This window comes from Osmerus mordax, chromosome 24 (genome assembly GCF_038355195.1).
Source record: "Osmerus mordax isolate fOsmMor3 chromosome 24, fOsmMor3.pri, whole genome shotgun sequence".
NCBI lineage: Eukaryota > Metazoa > Chordata > Actinopteri > Osmeriformes > Osmeridae > Osmerus > Osmerus mordax.
The window spans coordinates 285,051-305,898 of record NC_090073.1 but is presented as its reverse complement, the minus strand read 5'-3'; the positions used below and the strand labels follow the sequence as shown (position 1 = coordinate 305,898).

Here is a 20,848-nt window from a genome sequence, read left to right as displayed (position 1 = left end):
ATCTGTGTGTTGTGAAACGAAGTGTCTGTGATGTGTTGTACGGTGGGTGTTCCTATGTGTGTGCTAATTGTTTCTTTTTTTGTAGGTGTGTTTGTAGCTGGCTGAGATGGCGGTGGAGCTGGCAAGGTGGCGGACTGGACGGTCGGCAAAGGTGGGTGCTGAGTTGTAATCTGGTGTGCAGGTGAAGTTGAAGGCAAGGCGACTGGTTGGAGGACAGGTGACGTTGGAGATTGGATTATAGGTAAGATGAAATGTGTGGTGCGTGACTGTTGAGTTGTTGAGTGTGGTGTAGTACTAGTCGTGTGTATGATGGGTGGCTGATGTGTGGGTAAATGTGTTGTGGGAGTGGCTACAGGTGTAGGGGCCATGTCTGTGTGTGTAGTAGTAATGAGTGGCTGTTGAGTGACTGTATGTGTTATGGTGGTATCTATGTGTTCTGTAAGTAAACGTTGGGTGGGTGAGTGTGGTGTAGTGTTGTTGACTGTGTGTGAGACAGGTGGCTGTGGAAAGAGTAAGTGTGGTGCAGTGTTACTGACTGTGTGTGTGGAAGGTGGCTGAGATGATGAGGGTGATGCATTGTTGTTGGCTGTGTGAGGTGTGTGTAGTGTAGTGTTGTTGGCTGTATGTGGTGTGTGTGTGTGTGATGTGGTGTTACTGGCTGTGTGTTGTGTGTGTTGTGTAGTGTTGTCGGGTGTATGTGGTGTGTGTGTGTGTGATGCAATGTTGTTGGCTGTGTGTGATGTGTGTTGTGTAGTGTTGTTGATTGTATGTGGTGTGTGTATGTGAGATGCAATGTTGTTGGTTGTGTGAGGTGTGTGTAGTGTGGTGTTGTTGGCTGTATGTGGTGTGTGTGTGTGTGATGCAGTGTTGTTGGCTGTGTGTGGTGTGTGTTGTGTAGTGTTGTTAGACGTATGTGGCGTGTGTGATGCAGTGTTGTTGGCTATGTGTGGTGTGTGTTGTGTAGTATTGTTGGGTGTATGTGGTGTGTATGTGTGTGATGGTGATGCAGTGTCTTTGGCTGTGTGTGGTGTGTGTTGTGTAGTATTGTTGGCTGTATGTGGTGTGTGTGTGTGTGCTGGTGATGCAGTGTTGTTGGCTGTGTGTGGTATGTGTTGTGTAGTATTGTGGGCTGTATGTGGTGTGCGTGTGTGTGCTGGTGATGCAGTGTTGTTGGCTGTGTGTGGTGTGTGCTGTGTAGTGTTGTTGGCTGCATGTGGTGTGTTTGATGCAGTGTTGTTGACTATGTGTGGTGTGTTTTGTGTAGTGTTGTTGGCTGTATATGGTGTGTGTAGTGTAGTGTTGTTAGCTATGTGTGTTGTAGTTTGCTGCTGAAGGAATGACCGTGGTGTGTGTGGTGTGGTGTCACTAGCTATGTGTGTTGTAGAAGACTGTTGAAGGAAGGACTGTGTTGTGTGTGGAGTGTGTGTTCTGGGTTGTTGTTGAGGAAATGACTGTGGTGCATTGTTCTTGCCTATGTTCACCAGTGGGTGTGATGGAAGGTTGGCTGTATGAGTGATAGGTGGTTGAGGTGTAGGTGCCTGTGATGTAATAGTATGTGTGGAGATGCTGGATGACTGTTGGCTAGGTGTCTGTGATTTAAGTGTGTCTGCATATGTCTTGCGTGGCTGTTGGGTGAATGTGTGTGATGCAGGGATGGCTGTGTGTGTAGAAGTGGTAGTAGTGAGTGGCTGATGTACAGATGGATCTGTTGTGGGGGTGACTATGTGTGTAGTGGTTGGCTGTTGAGTGGGTGACTGCGGTGTTGGAGTGGTCCTGTGTGTCTGCCCGTGCTGTGTGGCTGAGGGGAGTTGTAGAAGTGTCTCTACTGTTGTAATGGTTGTCTGTGTGAGTCTGTGTGTGTACCTCTTCTGTGCCCACCCCATGGCTATGTGCAGTGCAGTGGTGTTGAGTGTGGGTGCTGTCGGAATGAGTGTCTGGATGGTAGTGTTGTAGTGTGTCTGTAAAATGCCCAGGTTATTGTTCATCCACAGTGTAGTGTTGTCTGCAACTAAAAGTGTGGTGTGTTCAGTAGGTGAAGAAGGCCTGATAAAAGAAGTGAGTTTCCCCACCTGCCTCATCATGCCTCTCGGGTGAGTCTTTGTTAAAATGGCCGCATTCATGATCTCTCCATGGTGGACTGCCTGTATTATTTTAAAATACAATTTTGCTGCTTGCCTGGTGGCCTCATCCGGTGCCTGACCAGTGGGCAGAGTGTTGTATGTGCTGTGTGTGTAGGTGTTGTGTGTGTGCGTGTCTGCATGGGTGTTGTGTGTTTGAGTATTGTGTGGCTGCGCATTGGGTGGATGTATTCGTTGTGAATGAGTGTTGTAGGCCTGGGTGTTGTGTGACTGAGTGTTATGTGATGCAGTGTGATGTGGATGAGGATTACGGGGTTGAGTGTTGTCTGGTAGGGTGTTGTGTGTTGAAGTGTGATATGTGTGAGTGTTGTGGCCCTGGGTGTTGTATGTCTGAGTGTGGCGTGGTTGAATGTGTTGTACATGAGTGTTATGTGGGTGAGTGTTGTGTGCATGGATGTTATGTGGGTGAATGTTACGATATTGTGTCTGGATGGAAGGATGTGGTGTTCTATTGTAGGTGTGTGGTGTTCTAGGTGGTGGATGGATCTGTGGGTGAGTAATGTGTGAATGGAGGCTATGTGCAGCATTATTGTGTGCATAGGTATTGTGTGAGTGAATGTTATAGTGTTGTGTCTGAGTGGCAGGGTATGATGTTCTATTGTAGGTGTGTGGTGTTCTAAATGGTGGGTGACTCTGTAAATGTAGAAGTGATGGCAAACCTAACAAGGATGGCCTAGCTACACTGTTAAAACCGCTAACTAAACTGCTGGTGTGCTCTCCTGTCTTAAAACGCACAGCCGGCCTACCTCCCCGAGGGTACATATTTAAAAATCAGAGTGGGGTAATCTGGACAGCTGTGGTGTTTGTTAAAAAGCTGCCCAGACAGGGCCCTTACCGCCTAGTTTTTGGTGTTTTTCCAGCTGCCAGGGCGTTGGTGGTGGGTTTCCCAGGTCCGGTCCGTCTCCTCCTCTTCACCTCTCCAGGCTCAGGACACAGTGTTTAAGATTCCAAAGTGGAAATAGTAAAAATGTTGTGTTCCTGGTGTAGGTAAAAAGGGCCCGGGCCTGTAGATGGATATTAAAAAGAGAAAAAGCAATCCTGGGAAACCTTTGCTGCAGAGAGTCTAAAAAGAGCCCTCCCCAAACTGATTTTAAAATTGTAACTTTATTAAACTTTAAAATCAAATTATCAATGTCCAAACTCAAGGAGATAAAACCAAATGTGCATAAAAAGATAAAACCCGACGTTTCGCAGTAATTTCTGCTTCATCAGGGGAGATCAGGGTTAGGTGTGGCAGTAATCACGAGGAAACACCCTGTGGGACCCCAACGGGACCACAGTACAGGTGAGACCCCATTTAGGCACGCGCACCTGAAACCCCACTCACTCTGTCCCCCTGAAATGAATGAATGAGCAGGAGTCTGTTTTATAGGCTCCTCCCTTTCCCCTGCCAGACCTATCGACCAATAGGAGCAGTATTAGTAACCCTCAGGGATACAGTTGTCTGAAGACTTTACTACTACCAATTGTAACATAGGATATTCTTCTTGGACGTATTGTTCCTGATGATCCTATGTCCATGTCTTGTTTTCTTCTTTCCAACCTGACCTTATTGGCAAATGGGAGCCTATCAGTATTAACAACCCCCAGGGATGACATACTGTTGTCCGAAGACATTAACACTACCCATTGCTAAGGTCATCAGGATAAAAATATCTTGAGTCCAAGTCTTCATCCAACATCTTGTGTCCAAGTCTTCTTCCAATATCCTGTGTTCAGAATATCCTTGTCTTGTTGTCTTCTTTCCAACCTGACCTTATTGGCAAATAGGAGCCTATCAGTATTAACAACCCCCAGGGATGACATACTGTTGTCCGAAGACATTAACACTACCCATTGCTAAGGTCATCAGAATAAAAATATCTTGAGTCCAAGTCTTCATCCAACATCTTGTGTCCAAGTCTTCTTCCAATATCCTGTGTTCAGAATATCCTTGTCTTGTTGTCTTCTTTCCAACCTGACCTTATTGGCAAATAGGAGCCTATCAGTATTAACAACCCCCAGGGATGACATACTGTTGTCCGAAGACATTAACACTACCCATTGCTAAGGTCATCAGAATAAAAATATCTTGAGTCCAAGTTTTCATCCAACATCTTGTGTCCAAGTCTTCTTCCAATATCCTGTGTTCAGAATATCCTTGTCTTGTTGTCTTCTTTCCAACCTGACCTTATTGGCAAATAGGAGCCTATCAGTATTAACAACCCCCAGGGATGACATACTGTTGTCCGAAGACATTAACACTACCCATTGCTAAGGTCATCAGAATAAAAATATCTTGAGTCCAAGTCTTCATCCAACATCTTGTGTCCAAGTCTTCTTCCAATATCCTGTGTTCAGAATATCCATGTCTTGTTGTCTTCTTTCCAGCCAGACCCTATTGGCAAATAGGAGCCTATCAGTATTAACAACCCCCAGGGTTGACATACTGTTGTCCGAAGACATTAACACTACCCATTGCTAAGGTCATCAGAATAAAAATATCTTGAGTCCAAGTCTTCATCCAACATCTTGTGTCCAAGTCTTCTTCCAATATCCTGTGTTCAAGTCTTCATCCAACATCCTGTGTCAAAGTCTTCCTCCAAAATCCCGTGTCCAAGTCTTCTTCCAATATCCTGTGTACAAGTCTTCATCCAACATCCCGTGTCAAAGTCTTCTGTCACTGTCTGGTCTTCTTCTTTAAGACCTAACCTTTTTTGGCCAGTAGGAGCCTATCAGCATTAACATCCCTCTGGGATGACATACTGTTGTCCAAAGACTTTAACACTCCCCATTGCTAACATAAGTACAGCTGTCTTATCGTCTGTCAGTCAAGTAGAAGTGAGAAATAAATCCAAATGTGAATCTAAATTGTGGAAACACATCATCAGTAGTATACCTAGGATCATCGGGCGTTTCGGCCTTCGAAACACTAGACACCCTCCCCATAGGCAGGCCCACCAGGGTTGATCAAATCCCCAGTGTGTGTTTCCAGTCCAATTGGTGAATCAACAGATAAATTTGGAAAAATAGTAGTCTGGTCCACAGAAAAACAGTCCACCCTAATGCAGTCTTGAGGTGTAACTGGAGAGAATAAAGAAAACACCAGCGGAATACACATACATTTATTAATTAAACAACCGCCTTGAACCAAAGCGTCTTTACAATAAAAAGTCACTTAACAATATAACAACATGAATGTCAACAATAATACTTACCAATACAAAGTCACTTAACAATAAAACAACATGAATATCAACAATAATACTTACCTGTGCTAGGAGTAAAAGAGGGTTAGGGTTAGAAGAGAAAGCAAGAAGGGTTAGGTTTAAGACAAGAAAAAGAGAGACCCACCAGGGGCCTAGGGTTGGGGTTAGGATAGGGTGCAGGTGGGGTTAGGGTTGAGAGCAGGAGGGTTGGGTTTAGGTAAGAGAAGGAGAGGAAAATTAAATCAGTGACTCATACAGGGTCGACACCCACAGGGCGAATGACACTGCTGCCCACGGGGCTTGAGTCGAAATCTCCCGCCCAGCCCAAAGGAATCAATCCCAGGGGGTGGAAGGCAGAGACAGAGTAGGAAAAGCAGGGAATAGTGAAGAAGATCTGTTTGACCCGGTCCAGAATGATGTGAAGAATCCAAAATTAGGAGATCCACAGGCCATCCTAAATTGATTGTCAAGTGAAGAAATCCTGTAGAAGACTGGAATGAGGAAGTCCTGTTTACTTCAGTCCAGAGTGTTGTGAAAAATCTTGTTCAAGCTTGTCCAGAGTGTTGTGAAAAATCCAAAAATAGGAGAGCAAGGCCACAGGCTATCTTACAAAAATTGTAGAGTGAACAAAACCTTGTAAAATATCTTCTTGAGGCAATATAATAAATAAGAGCGGAAATGGAAAGGGGGCAATATGAGCAAGTGGGGCCAAGGCCCCGGCAGAGTTAGGTGTGGCAGTAATCACGAGGAAACACCCTGTGGGACCCCAACGGGACCACAGTACAGGTGAGACCCCATTTAGGCACGCGCACCTGAAACCCCACTCACTCTGTCCCCCTGAAATGAATGAATGAGCAGGAGTCTGTTTTATAGGCTCCTCCCTTTCCCCTGCCAGACCTATCGACCAATAGGAGCAGTATTAGTAACCCTCAGGGATACAGTTGTCTGAAGACTTTACTACTACCAATTGTAACATAGGATATTCTTCTTGGACGTATTGTTCCTGATGATCCTATGTCCATGTCTTGTTTTCTTCTTTCCAACCTGACCTTATTGGCAAATGGGAGCCTATCAGTATTAACAACCCCCAGGGATGACATACTGTTGTCCGAAGACATTAACACTACCCATTGCTAAGGTCATCAGGATAAAAATATCTTGAGTCCAAGTCTTCATCCAACATCTTGTGTCCAAGTCTTCTTCCAATATCCTGTGTTCAGAATATCCTTGTCTTGTTGTCTTCTTTCCAACCTGACCTTATTGGCAAATAGGAGCCTATCAGTATTAACAACCCCCAGGGATGACATACTGTTGTCCGAAGACATTAACACTACCCATTGCTAAGGTCATCAGAATAAAAATATCTTGAGTCCAAGTCTTCATCCAACATCTTGTGTCCAAGTCTTCTTCCAATATCCTGTGTTCAGAATATCCTTGTCTTGTTGTCTTCTTTCCAACCTGACCTTATTGGCAAATAGGAGCCTATCAGTATTAACAACCCCCAGGGATGACATACTGTTGTCCGAAGACATTAACACTACCCATTGCTAAGGTCATCAGAATAAAAATATCTTGAGTCCAAGTCTTCATCCAACATCTTGTGTCCAAGTCTTCTTCCAATATCCTGTGTTCAAGTCTTCATCCAACATCCTGTGTCAAAGTCTTCCTCCAAAATCCCGTGTCCAAGTCTTCTTCCAATATCCTGTGTACAAGTCTTCATCCAACATCCCGTGTCAAAGTCTTCTGTCACTGTCTGGTCTTCTTCTTTAAGACCTAACCTTTTTTGGCCAGTAGGAGCCTATCAGCATTAACATCCCTCTGGGATGACATACTGTTGTCCAAAGACTTTAACACTCCCCATTGCTAACATAAGTACAGCTGTCTTATCGTCTGTCAGTCAAGTAGAAGTGAGAAATAAATCCAAATGTGAATCTAAATTGTGGAAACACATCATCAGTAGTATACCTAGGATCATCGGGCGTTTCGGCCTTCGAAACACTAGACACCCTCCCCATAGGCAGGCCCACCAGGGTTGATCAAATCCCCAGTGTGTGTTTCCAGTCCAATTGGTGAATCAACAGATAAATTTGGAAAAATAGTAGTCTGGTCCACAGAAAAACAGTCCACCCTAATGCAGTCTTGAGGTGTAACTGGAGAGAATAAAGAAAACACCAGCGGAATACACATACATTTATTAATTAAACAACCGCCTTGAACCAAAGCGTCTTTACAATAAAAAGTCACTTAACAATATAACAACATGAATGTCAACAATAATACTTACCAATACAAAGTCACTTAACAATAAAACAACATGAATATCAACAATAATACTTACCTGTGCTAGGAGTAAAAGAGGGTTAGGGTTAGAAGAGAAAGCAAGAAGGGTTAGGTTTAAGACAAGAAAAAGAGAGACCCACCAGGGGCCTAGGGTTGGGGTTAGGATAGGGTGCAGGTGGGGTTAGGGTTGAGAGCAGGAGGGTTGGGTTTAGGTAAGAGAAAGGGTTAGGGTTAGGGTTAGGGTTAGGGTTAGGTTTGGGTTAGGGTGGGGTTAAAAAGAAAAACTGGATGGTCTTAAAGAGCGCGGGCCTATCATTTCTGTGTTTAAAAAAAATATATATAACAAAGGAGGGGAAGGAAAACAGAAATACAAAAAAAAGGTGTTGTGAAATAATGTGTGTGTTTTCTTTTACAGGTGCTGTGTGGTGGTGGCTGAGTGGATGGTGCTGAGGAGTGGAGGACCAAGGTAGGTGTTGTTGAATTTGTTCTTTAGTGTGTAGATCTATGTGCCAGTATGTAAGTGTGTGCGTGTGTATGAATATATAGTCAGGTAAGTTATGTGTGTGTATATTACTTTAGGTCATGTATGCGTAAGAATATGTATGAGTGTGTACATGTATATGTTCCAAAGTGTTGTGAAGTAATGTGTTTGTTCTTTTGCAGATGCTGTGTGACGGTGGATGGTGCTGATCAAGGTAAGTGTTGTTGAAGGTGTAATATATTTATTGAGTGAAGCAGGTCTTGTATGAGATGAAGAGTGTTATGTTTTTTCATTCAGTCCCAGGGGTGTAATTGTGTTTAACTGTGTGATCCATTTTCTTTCGGCGTGTTTCCGCTGTCCACTGGACCACCCGGACCCCGACTCCACACCAGATATGATGAGGTGAGTGACGGGGTGCTCCTGGAAGTGTGTGACGAGTGTTGTTTGTAGGTGTGCCCGTGAGATGTTGTATAGGTGTTGTTTGAGCCTAGTGTCTATTGATGAACCGGTTTCTCCTATGTAGTGTTTGTGACAGAGGGTGCAGGTGATGATGTATACTGCATTGGAGGTTTGTAAGGTGAGGTTGTCCGGGACTGGAGCTGATGTGTGACTGTGAGGGTTTGTAATGAACTTTCTGTATTTATAATGAAGTGTATGAGGTTTGGCTGCTGGAGAGGGCATGGTGCTGAATTTGGTGTGTATGAGTATGTCCTTTAAGCTTTTATTTTTTCTGTATGCTGAAATGATCCTGTAGGGTTTTAGTGCGGGGTATGTGCGTTGAGCCGTGGTGAAGTTGTGTTTGAATGCATGTTGTAGGGGTCGAGTTTTATGTGAAAATGTGGTGACTAGGGGAATGATTATTAACGGGTCCGTGACGGTGTCTGAGGTGAACGGTGTGCCGGTGTTGATTGTGGGTGGTGGGGCCGGGGGGGTGAAACCAGAATCCTGAGTGTTGTTAAAATCAGGATCGGGAAGAATGGTGGGGTTAAAGGGCGGGTCAACATCCAGTGGGGAACTCGGAAGGGTGTTAAAGGTAGGGTGGGAATGGGAAGGCAGGGTGGGGTTAAAGGGCGGGTTGAAGGGATTTTTAACCCTTGTGCTACCTTAGGGTCGTTTTGACCCATAGGTATGTTTTGCTAACTTTTCATGCTAAAAAACCAAAGTGAAACATTTTCTCTATCCTTTGCGTGGTATCGACGTCGTTTTGACCACAGCTATGTTGTGCTAACTTTTCATGCTAAAAAAACCCCAAAGTGAAACATTTTCTCTATCCTTCGCGCGGTTGCTCCTTTGGTTCTCGACGAAGGCTGTCGCATTTTTCTATCCTCCCCTCCCTGACCTTCCCTGCTTGGCTGTGTCTTGTCTTGTCTCAAGATACTCTCTCATCATCACTCTCCGAAACTAGAAGCATGGAATTAATTAGCTGGTCTCTCAATGCAATTGACACCATCTTCTCGAAGATAAGCTCGGGTTCAGGGGAACCTAACTGTCCGGACGGGACGTTCGTAGCTGGCTACACGATGGACGCGTGGGAGAATTGGCGTGTGGTGTGTCCAGCGGCGCGTCGCCTGCTTGTTTCCCCAGGGTGGCTGGCGGGTCTGTGTCCAGCGCCTACCATAGCTGCAGGTCCCGATGCTGCTTGTCTACCTCCCAATTCCCGTTGCAAGTCACGTGTTTTTGTAAATGTTGTTGTGCTTATGTGCTGAGGTTTTTGTCTGTTCCCACACTGTACTCCTCTGGGAGCATTGTCTGGGGGTTGCCTTTTTCTCTCCTCCTCTCTCCTCATGTTATGCTGTAACTTTCTAGTTGGCGCCGAAAATGGCTGCCTAGGTAGGCTCTCCTGCCAAAGTAAATTCCTTGTCTGTGCAAACTTTCATGGCGAATAAACACCAATTCTGATTCTGATTGGTTTTGACCACAGCTATGTTGTCTGCGTTGTCTATTACATCACCCTCGCGCTGTCTCCGGGTCCTTGTGAGCCCCCTGCACTAATTTGGCATTGTAATAATGTGTTTTGCTCCTTGTATATTCTAAAATAAGGAGGAGGAGGAGGAGGAAGCATACACCTGGTCCAAGCCACTAGTCTGAAACCTAGTTTCATTCTCAATATAATGTTTCAGTGCTTTTGACATGCGTTTGTTTAGAACCATCATGAGTCAAAGTTGAGTCATAGTTGGTGTGTGTGATGATGATGATGATGACGACAGTGATATAGACACATCCAAGACTACCAGCACTAACTGGGATGGAGGGAGGGTGAACACCTCCAAATAATTGAAACTAACACACACACACATATACATACTGACAACTCTGAGAGACAGGAAGACTAAGACAAAAAGTGAGAACATTTCATTTCGAAATTTTATTGTATATAAACAAACTTAAAAACAGACAAGGGACAAAGTCATGGATCAGCAGACTACCCTCTTCCCATATATAGGACGAAACATTTACACCCTCATCCAACCCACACCTACATCCACACCCATATTATGTTAGCTGGAGTGTAGAATAAATGTCTCAGACTCTGTGGTAGTAGAGGTTCCTGGGCGTCTAGGAGGCAGGCTCGTCATACTGGAGATGAGGCGACCGAGTGTTGAGTCCTCCTGTCTGGCGGACCTCTTGAAGTCCGCCCCCAGGAAGGCGTACAGCAGCGGGTTTAGACAGCAGTGGGCAAATGCCATGGGTTCAGCCACCGCCAGCCACACAACCAGCACCACCTCCAGACTGCAGCCCCTGGGAAGGACCTGTAGACGCATGAGGGCATCCACAGTGATGCCAGCACCATACGGGAGCCAACACAGGAAGAAGCAGACGATCAACGCCACAGTGGTCCTGACAGCTCTGCGCTTCTGTCTCTGCCCCTGCAGAGGCCCGATGCGTGTCAACCTAGACACGATGACACAGTAACACGCCAGCAAAACTAGGCCCGGTACCAGCAAGCCCACCAACACCAGCTGCAGGTGGAACACTGACTCCCAGAGAGGAGCGTTGTCAGCTGGGTATAAGCGCTGGCACACAATCGTCCCATCTCCTGTTTCCCAAGTCCTGGCAAACACTATGTCTGACACGGCCAAGAGAGCCGCAGGCGACCAGGCTCCTGGAAAGGAGAGGGGAGGGGGGGAGACGAAGAGGAGATTCGGTGGTTAGATCAGGAGATGGAGAATACAAGTGAAGATGTACCCCTGTGCATACATCTGAAGCATGGGCACGTCGAGAGAGAGAGAGAGAGAGAGAGAGAGAGAGAGAGAGAGAGAGAGAGAGAGAGAGAGAGAGAGAGAGAGAGAGAGAGAGAGAGAGAGAGAGATGAGGCTAGAGACGTAGCTCACCTACAAACACCAGTCTCCGTGCCAGTAGCTGTCTTGTGCGTGAGGTGTGCGCGTCTGTTGCTTTGACCACAGCTAGGTAGCGGTCCAGACTGACAAAGGCCAGGATGAGCACACTCCCATACAGGTTCACCGTGTAGATGACGTGCACGGCCACACAGGTGCCTAATCCGAAACGCCAGTCCGTCAGGGCGGCATCCGCTGCCCAGAACGGGAGCGTCAGTACAAAGAGAAGATCGGCAGCAGAGAGGTGCAGTCGGTAGCGGTCTGTCAGACTCAATTTTGACCTGGGGACAATCAGATAAAACCATTCTGTGTGTCATCTTCTACATCAGAATCAGAATGTGTGTTTATCCGCCATGTAATGTGTTGTAACACAAACAAGGAATTTACTGTGACAGGAAGGTGCATATAATAAACGAATGTACGGATCTTTCGTTCTTTCTTTTTCAAAAGATTAAAATGTACAAAGTAACAAACTAAACTTACTAAAGGACTAAACTAATATAACATCTTTGTCATCGTCTTCTTTATTCTCACCTGCGCTGGCAGCCAAGCACCATCCACACCAAGCCGTTCCCAGTGATGCCCAGGACAAAGATGAAGCCGTAGACCACAGGGAGGAACACTCTCTTGAGGTCAGGGGTTATAACTTGATCCAGGTCACACTGATCATCCAGAGCCAGCCCCAAGTCACCAGAACCAGTGTCGTTTATGTCATAGTCAAACACAATATGCTGTAGGGAGGGAGAGACAGAGAGACGGATAGGATGGGGGGGAGAGATGGCAACAGTCATGAGATACATAGAAAGACACTAGTAGATGAAGTGAGATAGAATAAGCAGTTTCACCATAAGCCACCATAACTTGCCTTGATAAAAAAGGATGACATGATGACTGTTCTGAATTGAACTGAAAAGATTCTTGACCAAACATATATTTTTTAAGTTGTACAATCATCTTTCTATTTGCTGAGACCAACTTTCCAGACTATAATGATCCTTTATCCTTTTTATAAATATCCTTTATCTAAAGATAAAGCCCAAATAACTAGACAGACCTGCCACATTGTGACTGTGGGACCTTCCATGGGGGAGCAGTTGTAAAATGACCTTCAATGTACACCTACAAATCATAGATACATAAATACAACAACAAAGCTGAATAAGACCTTGCCGCATACCTCATAGTAGGACATGATTGAGAGGAGCCTGGGTCTCTGTCTCCTCTGCTGAGCGGAGCTGAGTACACTTCTCCCTTCAGTGGAGTTTAATATCTCTCACATTCACCCCCCAGAGCCCATACAAGTAGGAGGACTACACTTCCTCATCCCGGTTGGAAGAATACACTTCCTCATCTCGGTCGGACAAATGAGTTCCCTTCCCCCCTCGTCTCTGTGGTAGAAATGCACTTCCTCATCCCGGTTGGAAGAATACACTTCCTCATCTCGGTCGGACAAATGAGTTCCCTTCCCCCCTCGTCTCTGTCGGAGGAAATGCACTTCCTCATCCCGGTTGGAAGAATACACTTCCTCATCTCGGTCGGACAAATGAGTTCCCTTCCCCCCTCGTCTCTGTCGGAGGAAATGCACTTCCTCATCCCGGTTGGAAGAATACACTTCCTCATCTCGGTCGGACAAATGAGTTCCCACCCCCCCCCCCCCCTCCACCGTCTCTGTCGGAGGAAATGAGCACCCATCACCCACCCCTGCAACTAAATGAGCAAATACTGAGCGCTTGGACATTGAGTGCGAGAGGAGGATGTCTGGGGAAGTGCTACTACTTACATACATTCAGCGGGTTAGGGTCAGGCCAGCAGCCGTCGTCTAGAGTCACACAGCTATGGCTGATGATTTTACTGCGCTGCAAGTTCTACAGCAGATGTTTGCAAATGTCGAGCAGGTTGACTCTGAAGAGGAGACAGAGGATGTGTCAGAAGAAGAAGACGCGGAAGAGTGCCATGCAGAGAATGTGTCAGAAGAAGAAGAAGACGCGGAAGAGCGCCATGTAGAGAATGTGTCAGAAGAAGAAGGCGATGAAGAGCGCAACGCAGAGAATGTGTCAGAAGAAGAAGAAGGCGGAGAAGACGGAGAAGAGCGCAACGCAGAACGCCGCGACCTGTCGGCGCCCGAAGAAGACAAAGCCGACAGTGATCCTCACGAGGACCAAGTCCCAGATACTTTCGTGTCAAAAAACGGCAAAATCAAATGGTCTTCGGTTCCGTGTGTGACTGCGCCGCCGCCGCAGCGTAAAAACACAGAGAGGCCCCCCGGACCCACAGCTTACGCCGTTTCCCACGCCCGTGACATGGTCTCCACGTTTTTACTCTTTGTCACGCCACAAATCGAAAGAGTGATCTTGGACGAGACAAATCGCGAAGGCTATCTGAAACGTGGAGAGGAGTGGAAATTCATGGACGCCACTGACCTACGCGCCTACTTAGGGCTGCTAATCCTGGCGGGGGTGTACAAGTCCCGAGGCGAAGCAGCCGCTAGTCTATGGGATGCACAAAGCGGCAGAGTGATTTTCCGTGCTACGATGCCGCTCAAACTCTTTTACACGTACTCGTCAACGCTACGATTTGACGACCGTGGGACACGAGCGGCGAGACGCGCCACGGACAAGTTGGCGGCGATACGAGAGGTCTGGGATATGTGGGTAGAGAGATTACCCCGCCTCTACGACCCAGGGCCCGAAGTGACCGTCGATGAACAACTGGTCGCGTTCAGAGGACGGTGTCCTTTCAGGCAGTACATGCCGAGTAAACCGGCAAAGTATGGGATCAAGTCGTGGGTCGCGTGCGATGCAAAATCAAGCTACGCTTGGAAGATGCAAGTGTACACCGGGAAGTTGAGCGACGGAGCGCCGGAGAGGAACCTGGGGATGCGCGTCGTGCTCGATATGACAGAGGGCCTGAAGGATCGCAATGTCACGTGTGACAACTTATTCACCTCTTACGAACTCGGACGAGAGCTCATGACGACGAGAAACATGACCATGGTTGGCACGGTCCGAAAGAACAGGTCCGAGCTCCCGACTGAGCTGCTAGCGACAAACAGGCGACGGGTGCTGTCGTCGCAGTTTGCCTTCACGCCCACCACCACTCTAGTTTCCTACCTCGCCAAGAAAAAAAAGAACGTTTTACTCATGAGCACACGCCACACAGACGCCGAAATCAGCGACAGAGACGACGGGAAACCGACCATCATCCTAGATTACAACCGCAACAAAGGAGGGGTTGACAATCTGGACAAGGTCGTCACTTACTACAGCTGTAAAAGGAAGACTGCCCGCTGGCCCCTCGTCATCTTTGACAATATGATTGACGTCTCCACCTACAACGCCTTTGTGATATGGAGAGAGATCAACCCCAACTGGATGCCCGGCAAGCGCAACAAGAGGAGGTTTTTCCTCGAGCAGCTTGGTAGGGCACTTGTGAATCCGCTGATCGAAAGAAGACAACGTGTCCCCCACACGGCAGCGGCTGCTGCGGTTGTGAGAGGTCTCCGGACGGCCAGCTGTCGTGGTCCGCCACCTCAACGGCAACCTGAAGAGGCTGACGACGATGATGACGAAGCCCCCGCAGCCGCCTCATCGGCAGGACCGTCATCCTCACCACCGGTCACCTCTTGTGTTAGTAAGAGGAAGAGATGTCAAGTCTGCCCGGTGAAGAAGGACAATAAAACGACCACCGTTTGTCGTAGGTGTAAGAAGTATGTCTGCAGAGCCTGTTCGCATGTATACTGCCCCACATGCCCTCCCTGAGTTGTCAGTTGTGAGTTGTCAACTGAGTAAAGTAAACTCTAGCATGGAGGAGGAGTCATTTGCATGCATGGTGTATAAAGCTTTGTGCTTGGCATGTATCCATCCATTGATGTTTAAAATCAAGTCAGCTGAGATATCTAGCAGCAGTATGAGTAACTCTGATCAACCAAAGACCATATCGTTCACTCCTGCCGTCGGGGGTTCGATTGTGGTCGATGGGGCCATCAGAAACCTGGACGTCGGCTCACTGGACCTGAATATCAACGTCGGACCCTTGGGTTGCCATGTTTATACGACGGCTCCAAGGTCTTCCGACACGAAGGCAGCTCCGTCTGAACCTAAAGCTAAAGATACGCACACCTCCGGTCACGGCGGCCGCACTCGGCCTGCGAGGATGACGACTCCCGTGATCAACTGTGCCAATCCCTGGGTGACAGTGTCAGACAACGGAAGGATGGTCGCTACCTCGGCGTATGTCATCTACGACGGAACCCCACACCAAAAAAACGAAGCCAGCTTATGGTCAGAAACCGTTACGGTGTTGGGCTCCGAGATCAAAATTGTCTTCACCTCTAAAGGTGGGGATACCTCCATGAGATCCTTTACATATGATATGGTCACCAAGAGTTGTCATGCTCACGGTGGTGTATTGGTGTTGAACATGTCTTAAATTCTGATGATGTCAACTTTAACCCTTGTGCTACCTTTGGGTCATGTTGTGAATACTTTTCACAATAAAAATAAATAAAGTTAAACATTTGTATTACTCCCGTTGTCGTGTCCTGTTTGCCTTCACCCCCACCACCACTCTAGACTTTACTCAGTTGACAACTCACAACTGACAACTCAGGGAGGGCATGTGGGGCAGTATACATGCGAACAGGCTCTGCAGACATACTTCTTACACCTACGACAAACGGTGGTCGTTTTATTGTCCTTCTTCACCGGGCAGACTTGACATCTCTTCCTCTTACTAACACAAGAGGTGACCGGTGGTGAGGATGACGGTCCTGCCGATGAGGCGGCTGCGGGGGCTTCGTCATCATCGTCGTCAGCCTCTTCAGGTTGCCGTTGAGGTGGCGGACCACGACAGCTGGCCGTCCGGAGACCTCTCACAACCGCAGCAGCCGCTGCCGTGTGGGGGACACGTTGTCTTCTTTCGATCAGCGGATTCACAAGTGCCCTACCAAGCTGCTCGAGGAAAAACCTCCTCTTGTTGCGCTTGCCGGGCATCCAGTTGGGGTTGATCTCTCTCCATATCACAAAGGCGTTGTAGGTGGAGACGTCAATCATATTGTCAAAGATGACGAGGGGCCAGCGGGCAGTCTTCCTTTTACAGCTGTAGTAAGTGACGACCTTGTCCAGATTGTCAACCCCTCCTTTGTTGCGGTTGTAATCTAGGATGATGGTCGGTTTCCCGTCGTCTCTGTCGCTGATTTCGGCGTCTGTGTGGCGTGTGCTCATGAGTAAAACGTTCTTTTTTTTCTTGGCGAGGTAGGAAACTAGAGTGGTGGTGGGCGTGAAGGCAAACTGCGACGACAGCACCCGTCGCCTGTTTGTCGCTAGCAGCTCAGTCGGGAGCTCGGACCTGTTCTTTCGGACCGTGCCAACCATGGTCATGTTTCTCGTCGTCATGAGCTCTCGTCCGAGTTCGTAAGAGGTGAATAAGTTGTCACACGTGACATTGCGATCCTTCAGGCCCTCTGTCATATCGAGCACGACGCGCATCCCCAGGTTCCTCTCCGGCGCTCCGTCGCTCAACTTCCCGGTGTACACTTGCATCTTCCAAGCGTAGCTTGATTTTGCATCGCACGCGACCCACGACTTGATCCCATACTTTGCCGGTTTACTCGGCATGTACTGCCTGAAAGGACACCGTCCTCTGAACGCGACCAGTTGTTCATCGACGGTCACTTCGGGCCCTGGGTCGTAGAGGCGGGGTAATCTCTCTACCCACATATCCCAGACCTCTCGTATCGCCGCCAACTTGTCCGTGGCGCGTCTCGCCGCTCGTGTCCCACGGTCGTCAAATCGTAGCGTTGACGAGTACGTGTAAAAGAGTTTGAGCGGCATCGTAGCACGGAAAATCACTCTGCCGCTTTGTGCATCCCATAGACTAGCGGCTGCTTCGCCTCGGGACTTGTACACCCCCGCCAGGATTAGCAGCCCTAAGTAGGCGCGTAGGTCAGTGGCGTCCATGAATTTCCACTCCTCTCCACGTTTCAGATAGCCTTCGCGATTTGTCTCGTCCAAGATCACTCTTTCGATTTGTGGCGTGACAAAGAGTAAAAACGTGGAGACCATGTCACGGGCGTGGGAAACGGCGTAAGCTGTGGGTCCGGGGGGCCTCTCTGTGTTTTTACGCTGCGGCGGCGGCGCAGTCACACACGGAACCGAAGACCATTTGATTTTGCCGTTTTTTGACACGAAAGTATCTGGGACTTGGTCCTCGTGAGGATCACTGTCGGCTTTGTCTTCTTCGGGCGCCGACAGGTCGCGGCGTTCTGCGTTGCGCTCTTCTCCGTCTTCTCCGCCTTCTTCTTCTTCTGACACATTCTCTGCGTTGCGCTCTTCATCGCCTTCTTCTTCTGACACATTCTCTACATGGCGCTCTTCCGCGTCTTCTTCTTCTTCTGACACATTCTCTGCATGGCACTCTTCCGCGTCTTCTTCTTCTGACACATCCTCTGTCTCCTCTTCAGAGTCAACCTGCTCGACATTTGCAAACATCTGCTGTAGAACTTGCAGCGCAGTAAAATCATCAGCCATAGCTGTGTGACTCTAGACGACGGCTGCTGGCCTGACCCTAACCCGCTGAATGTATGTAAGTAGTAGCACTTCCCCAGACATCCTCCTCTCGCACTCAATGTCCAAGCGCTCAGTATTTGCTCATTTAGTTGCAGGGGTGGGTGATGGGTGCTCATTTCCTCCGACAGAGACGGTGGAGGGGGGGGGGGGGGTGGGAACTCATTTGTCCGACCGAGATGAGGAAGTGTATTCTTCCAACCGGGATGAGGAAGTGCATTTCCTCCGACAGAGACGAGGGGGGAAGGGAACTCATTTGTCCGACCGAGATGAGGAAGTGTATTCTTCCAACCGGGATGAGGAAGTGCATTTCCTCCGACAGAGACGAGGGGGGAAGGGAACTCATTTGTCCGACCGAGATGAGGAAGTGTATTCTTCCAACCGGGATGAGGAAGTGCATTTCTACCACAGAGACGAGGGGGGAAGGGAACTCATTTGTCCGACCGAGATGAGGAAGTGTATTCTTCCAACCGGGATGAGGAAGTGTAGTCCTCCTACTTGTATGGGCTCTGGGGGGTGAATGTGAGAGATATTAAACTCCACTGAAGGGAGAAGTGTACTCAGCTCCGCTCAGCAGAGGAGACAGAGACCCAGGCTCCTCTCAATCATGTCCTACTATGAGGTATGCGGCAAGGTCTTATTCAGCTTTGTTGTTGTATTTATGTATCTATGATTTGTAGGTGTACATTGAAGGTCATTTTACAACTGCTCCCCCATGGAAGGTCCCACAGTCACAATGTGGCAGGTCTGTCTAGTTATTTGGGCTTTATCTTTAGATAAAGGATATTTATAAAAAGGATAAAGGATCATTATAGTCTGGAAAGTTGGTCTCAGCAAATAGAAAGATGATTGTACAACTTAAAAAATATATGTTTGGTCAAGAATCTTTTCAGTTCAATTCAGAACAGTCATCATGTCATCCTTTTTTATCAAGGCAAGTTATGGTGGCTTATGGTGAAACTGCTTATTCTATCTCACTTCATCTACTAGTGTCTTTCTATGTATCTCATGACTGTTGCCATCTCTCCCCCCCATCCTATCCGTCTCTCTGTCTCTCCCTCCCTACAGCATATTGTGTTTGACTATGACATAAACGACACTGGTTCTGGTGACTTGGGGCTGGCTCTGGATGATCAGTGTGACCTGGATCAAGTTATAACCCCTGACCTCAAGAGAGTGTTCCTCCCTGTGGTCTACGGCTTCATCTTTGTCCTGGGCATCACTGGGAACGGCTTGGTGTGGATGGTGCTTGGCTGCCAGCGCAGGTGAGAATAAAGAAGACGATGACAAAGATGTTATATTAGTTTAGTCCTTTAGTAAGTTTAGTTTGTTACTTTGTACATTTTAATCTTTTGAAAAAGAAAGAACGAAAGATCCGTACATTCGTTTATTATATGCACCTTCCTGTCACAGTAAATTCCTTGTTTGTGTTACAACACATTACATGGCGGATAAACACACATTCTGATTCTGATGTAGAAGATGACACACAGAATGGTTTTATCTGATTGTCCCCAGGTCAAAATTGAGTCTGACAGACCGCTACCGACTGCACCTCTCTGCTGCCGATCTTCTCTTTGTACTGACGCTCCCGTTCTGGGCAGCGGATGCCGCCCTGACGGACTGGCGTTTCGGATTAGGCACCTGTGTGGCCGTGCACGTCATCTACACGGTGAACCTGTATGGGAGTGTGCTCATCCTGGCCTTTGTCAGTCTGGACCGCTACCTAGCTGTGGTCAAAGCAACAGACGCGCACACCTCACGCACAAGACAGCTACTGGCACGGAGACTGGTGTTTGTAGGTGAGCTACGTCTCTAGCCTCATCTCTCTCTCTCTCTCTCTCTCTCTCTCTCTCTCTCTCTCTCTCTCTCTCTCTCTCTCTCTCTCTCTCTCTCTCTCTCTCTCTCTCTCGACGTGCCCATGCTTCAGATGTATGCACAGGGGTACATCTTCACTTGTATTCTCCATCTCCTGATCTAACCACCGAATCTCCTCTTCGTCTCCCCCCCTCCCCTCTCCTTTCCAGGAGCCTGGTCGCCTGCGGCTCTCTTGGCCGTGTCAGACATAGTGTTTGCCAGGACTTGGGAAACAGGAGATGGGACGATTGTGTGCCAGCGCTTATACCCAGCTGACAACGCTCCTCTCTGGGAGTCAGTGTTCCACCTGCAGCTGGTGTTGGTGGGCTTGCTGGTACCGGGCCTAGTTTTGCTGGCGTGTTACTGTGTCATCGTGTCTAGGTTGACACGCATCGGGCCTCTGCAGGGGCAGAGACAGAAGCGCAGAGCTGTCAGGACCACTGTGGCGTTGATCGTCTGCTTCTTCCTGTGTTGGCTCCCGTATGGTGCTGGCATCACTGTGGATGCCCTCATGCGTCTACAGGTCCTTCCCAGGGGCTGCAGTCTGGAGGTGGTGCTGGTTGTGTGGCTGGCGGTGGCTGAACCCATGGCATTTGCCCACTGCTGTCTAAACCCGCTGCTGTACGCCTTCCTGGGGGCGGACTTCAAGAGGTCCGCCAGACAGGAGGACTCAACACTCGGTCGCCTCATCTCCAGTATGACGAGCCTGCCTCCTAGACGCCCAGGAACCTCTACTACCACAGAGTCTGAGACATTTATTCTACACTCCAGCTAACATAATATGGGTGTGGATGTAGGTGTGGGTTGGATGAGGGTGTAAATGTTTCGTCCTATATATGGGAAGAGGGTAGTCTGCTGATCCATGACTTTGTCCCTTGTCTGTTTTTAAGTTTGTTTATATACAATAAAATTTCGAAATGAAATGTTCTCACTTTTTGTCTTAGTCTTCCTGTCTCTCAGAGTTGTCAGTATGTATATGTGTGTGTGTGTTAGTTTCAATTATTTG

General features: G+C 47.9%; 4 protein-coding genes across 4 annotated transcripts; 2 read left to right on the top strand and 2 right to left on the bottom strand.

The window, feature by feature from the left end:
* Positions 1 to 10,585: 10,585 nt before the first annotated feature.
* Positions 10,586 to 12,614, bottom strand: LOC136932664 (C-X-C chemokine receptor type 4-like). The gene is made up of 4 exons (XM_067227859.1): positions 12,600 to 12,614; positions 11,957 to 12,153; positions 11,420 to 11,703; positions 10,586 to 11,190 (listed from the first exon to the last, which is right to left on the bottom strand). The coding sequence occupies exons 1-4, from the start codon at positions 12,612 to 12,614 to the stop codon at positions 10,586 to 10,588; spliced, it is 1,101 nt and encodes a 366-aa protein (XP_067083960.1).
* Positions 12,615 to 13,257: 643 nt separating this feature from the next.
* On the top strand, positions 13,258 to 15,180 carry LOC136933060 (piggyBac transposable element-derived protein 4-like). Its single transcript, XM_067228440.1, has one exon. The coding sequence runs from the start codon at positions 13,258 to 13,260 to the stop codon at positions 15,178 to 15,180; it is 1,923 nt and encodes a 640-aa protein (XP_067084541.1).
* Positions 15,181 to 15,546: 366 nt separating this feature from the next.
* Positions 15,547 to 17,949, bottom strand: LOC136933059 (piggyBac transposable element-derived protein 4-like). The gene is made up of 2 exons (XM_067228439.1): positions 16,159 to 17,949; positions 15,547 to 15,660 (listed from the first exon to the last, which is right to left on the bottom strand). The coding sequence occupies exons 1-2, from the start codon at positions 17,947 to 17,949 to the stop codon at positions 15,547 to 15,549; spliced, it is 1,905 nt and encodes a 634-aa protein (XP_067084540.1).
* Positions 17,950 to 18,592: 643 nt separating this feature from the next.
* LOC136932715 (C-X-C chemokine receptor type 4-like) lies at positions 18,593 to 20,617 on the top strand. The gene is made up of 4 exons (XM_067227940.1): positions 18,593 to 18,607; positions 19,054 to 19,250; positions 19,504 to 19,787; positions 20,013 to 20,617. The coding sequence occupies exons 1-4, from the start codon at positions 18,593 to 18,595 to the stop codon at positions 20,615 to 20,617; spliced, it is 1,101 nt and encodes a 366-aa protein (XP_067084041.1).
* Positions 20,618 to 20,848: the final 231 nt, after the last annotated feature.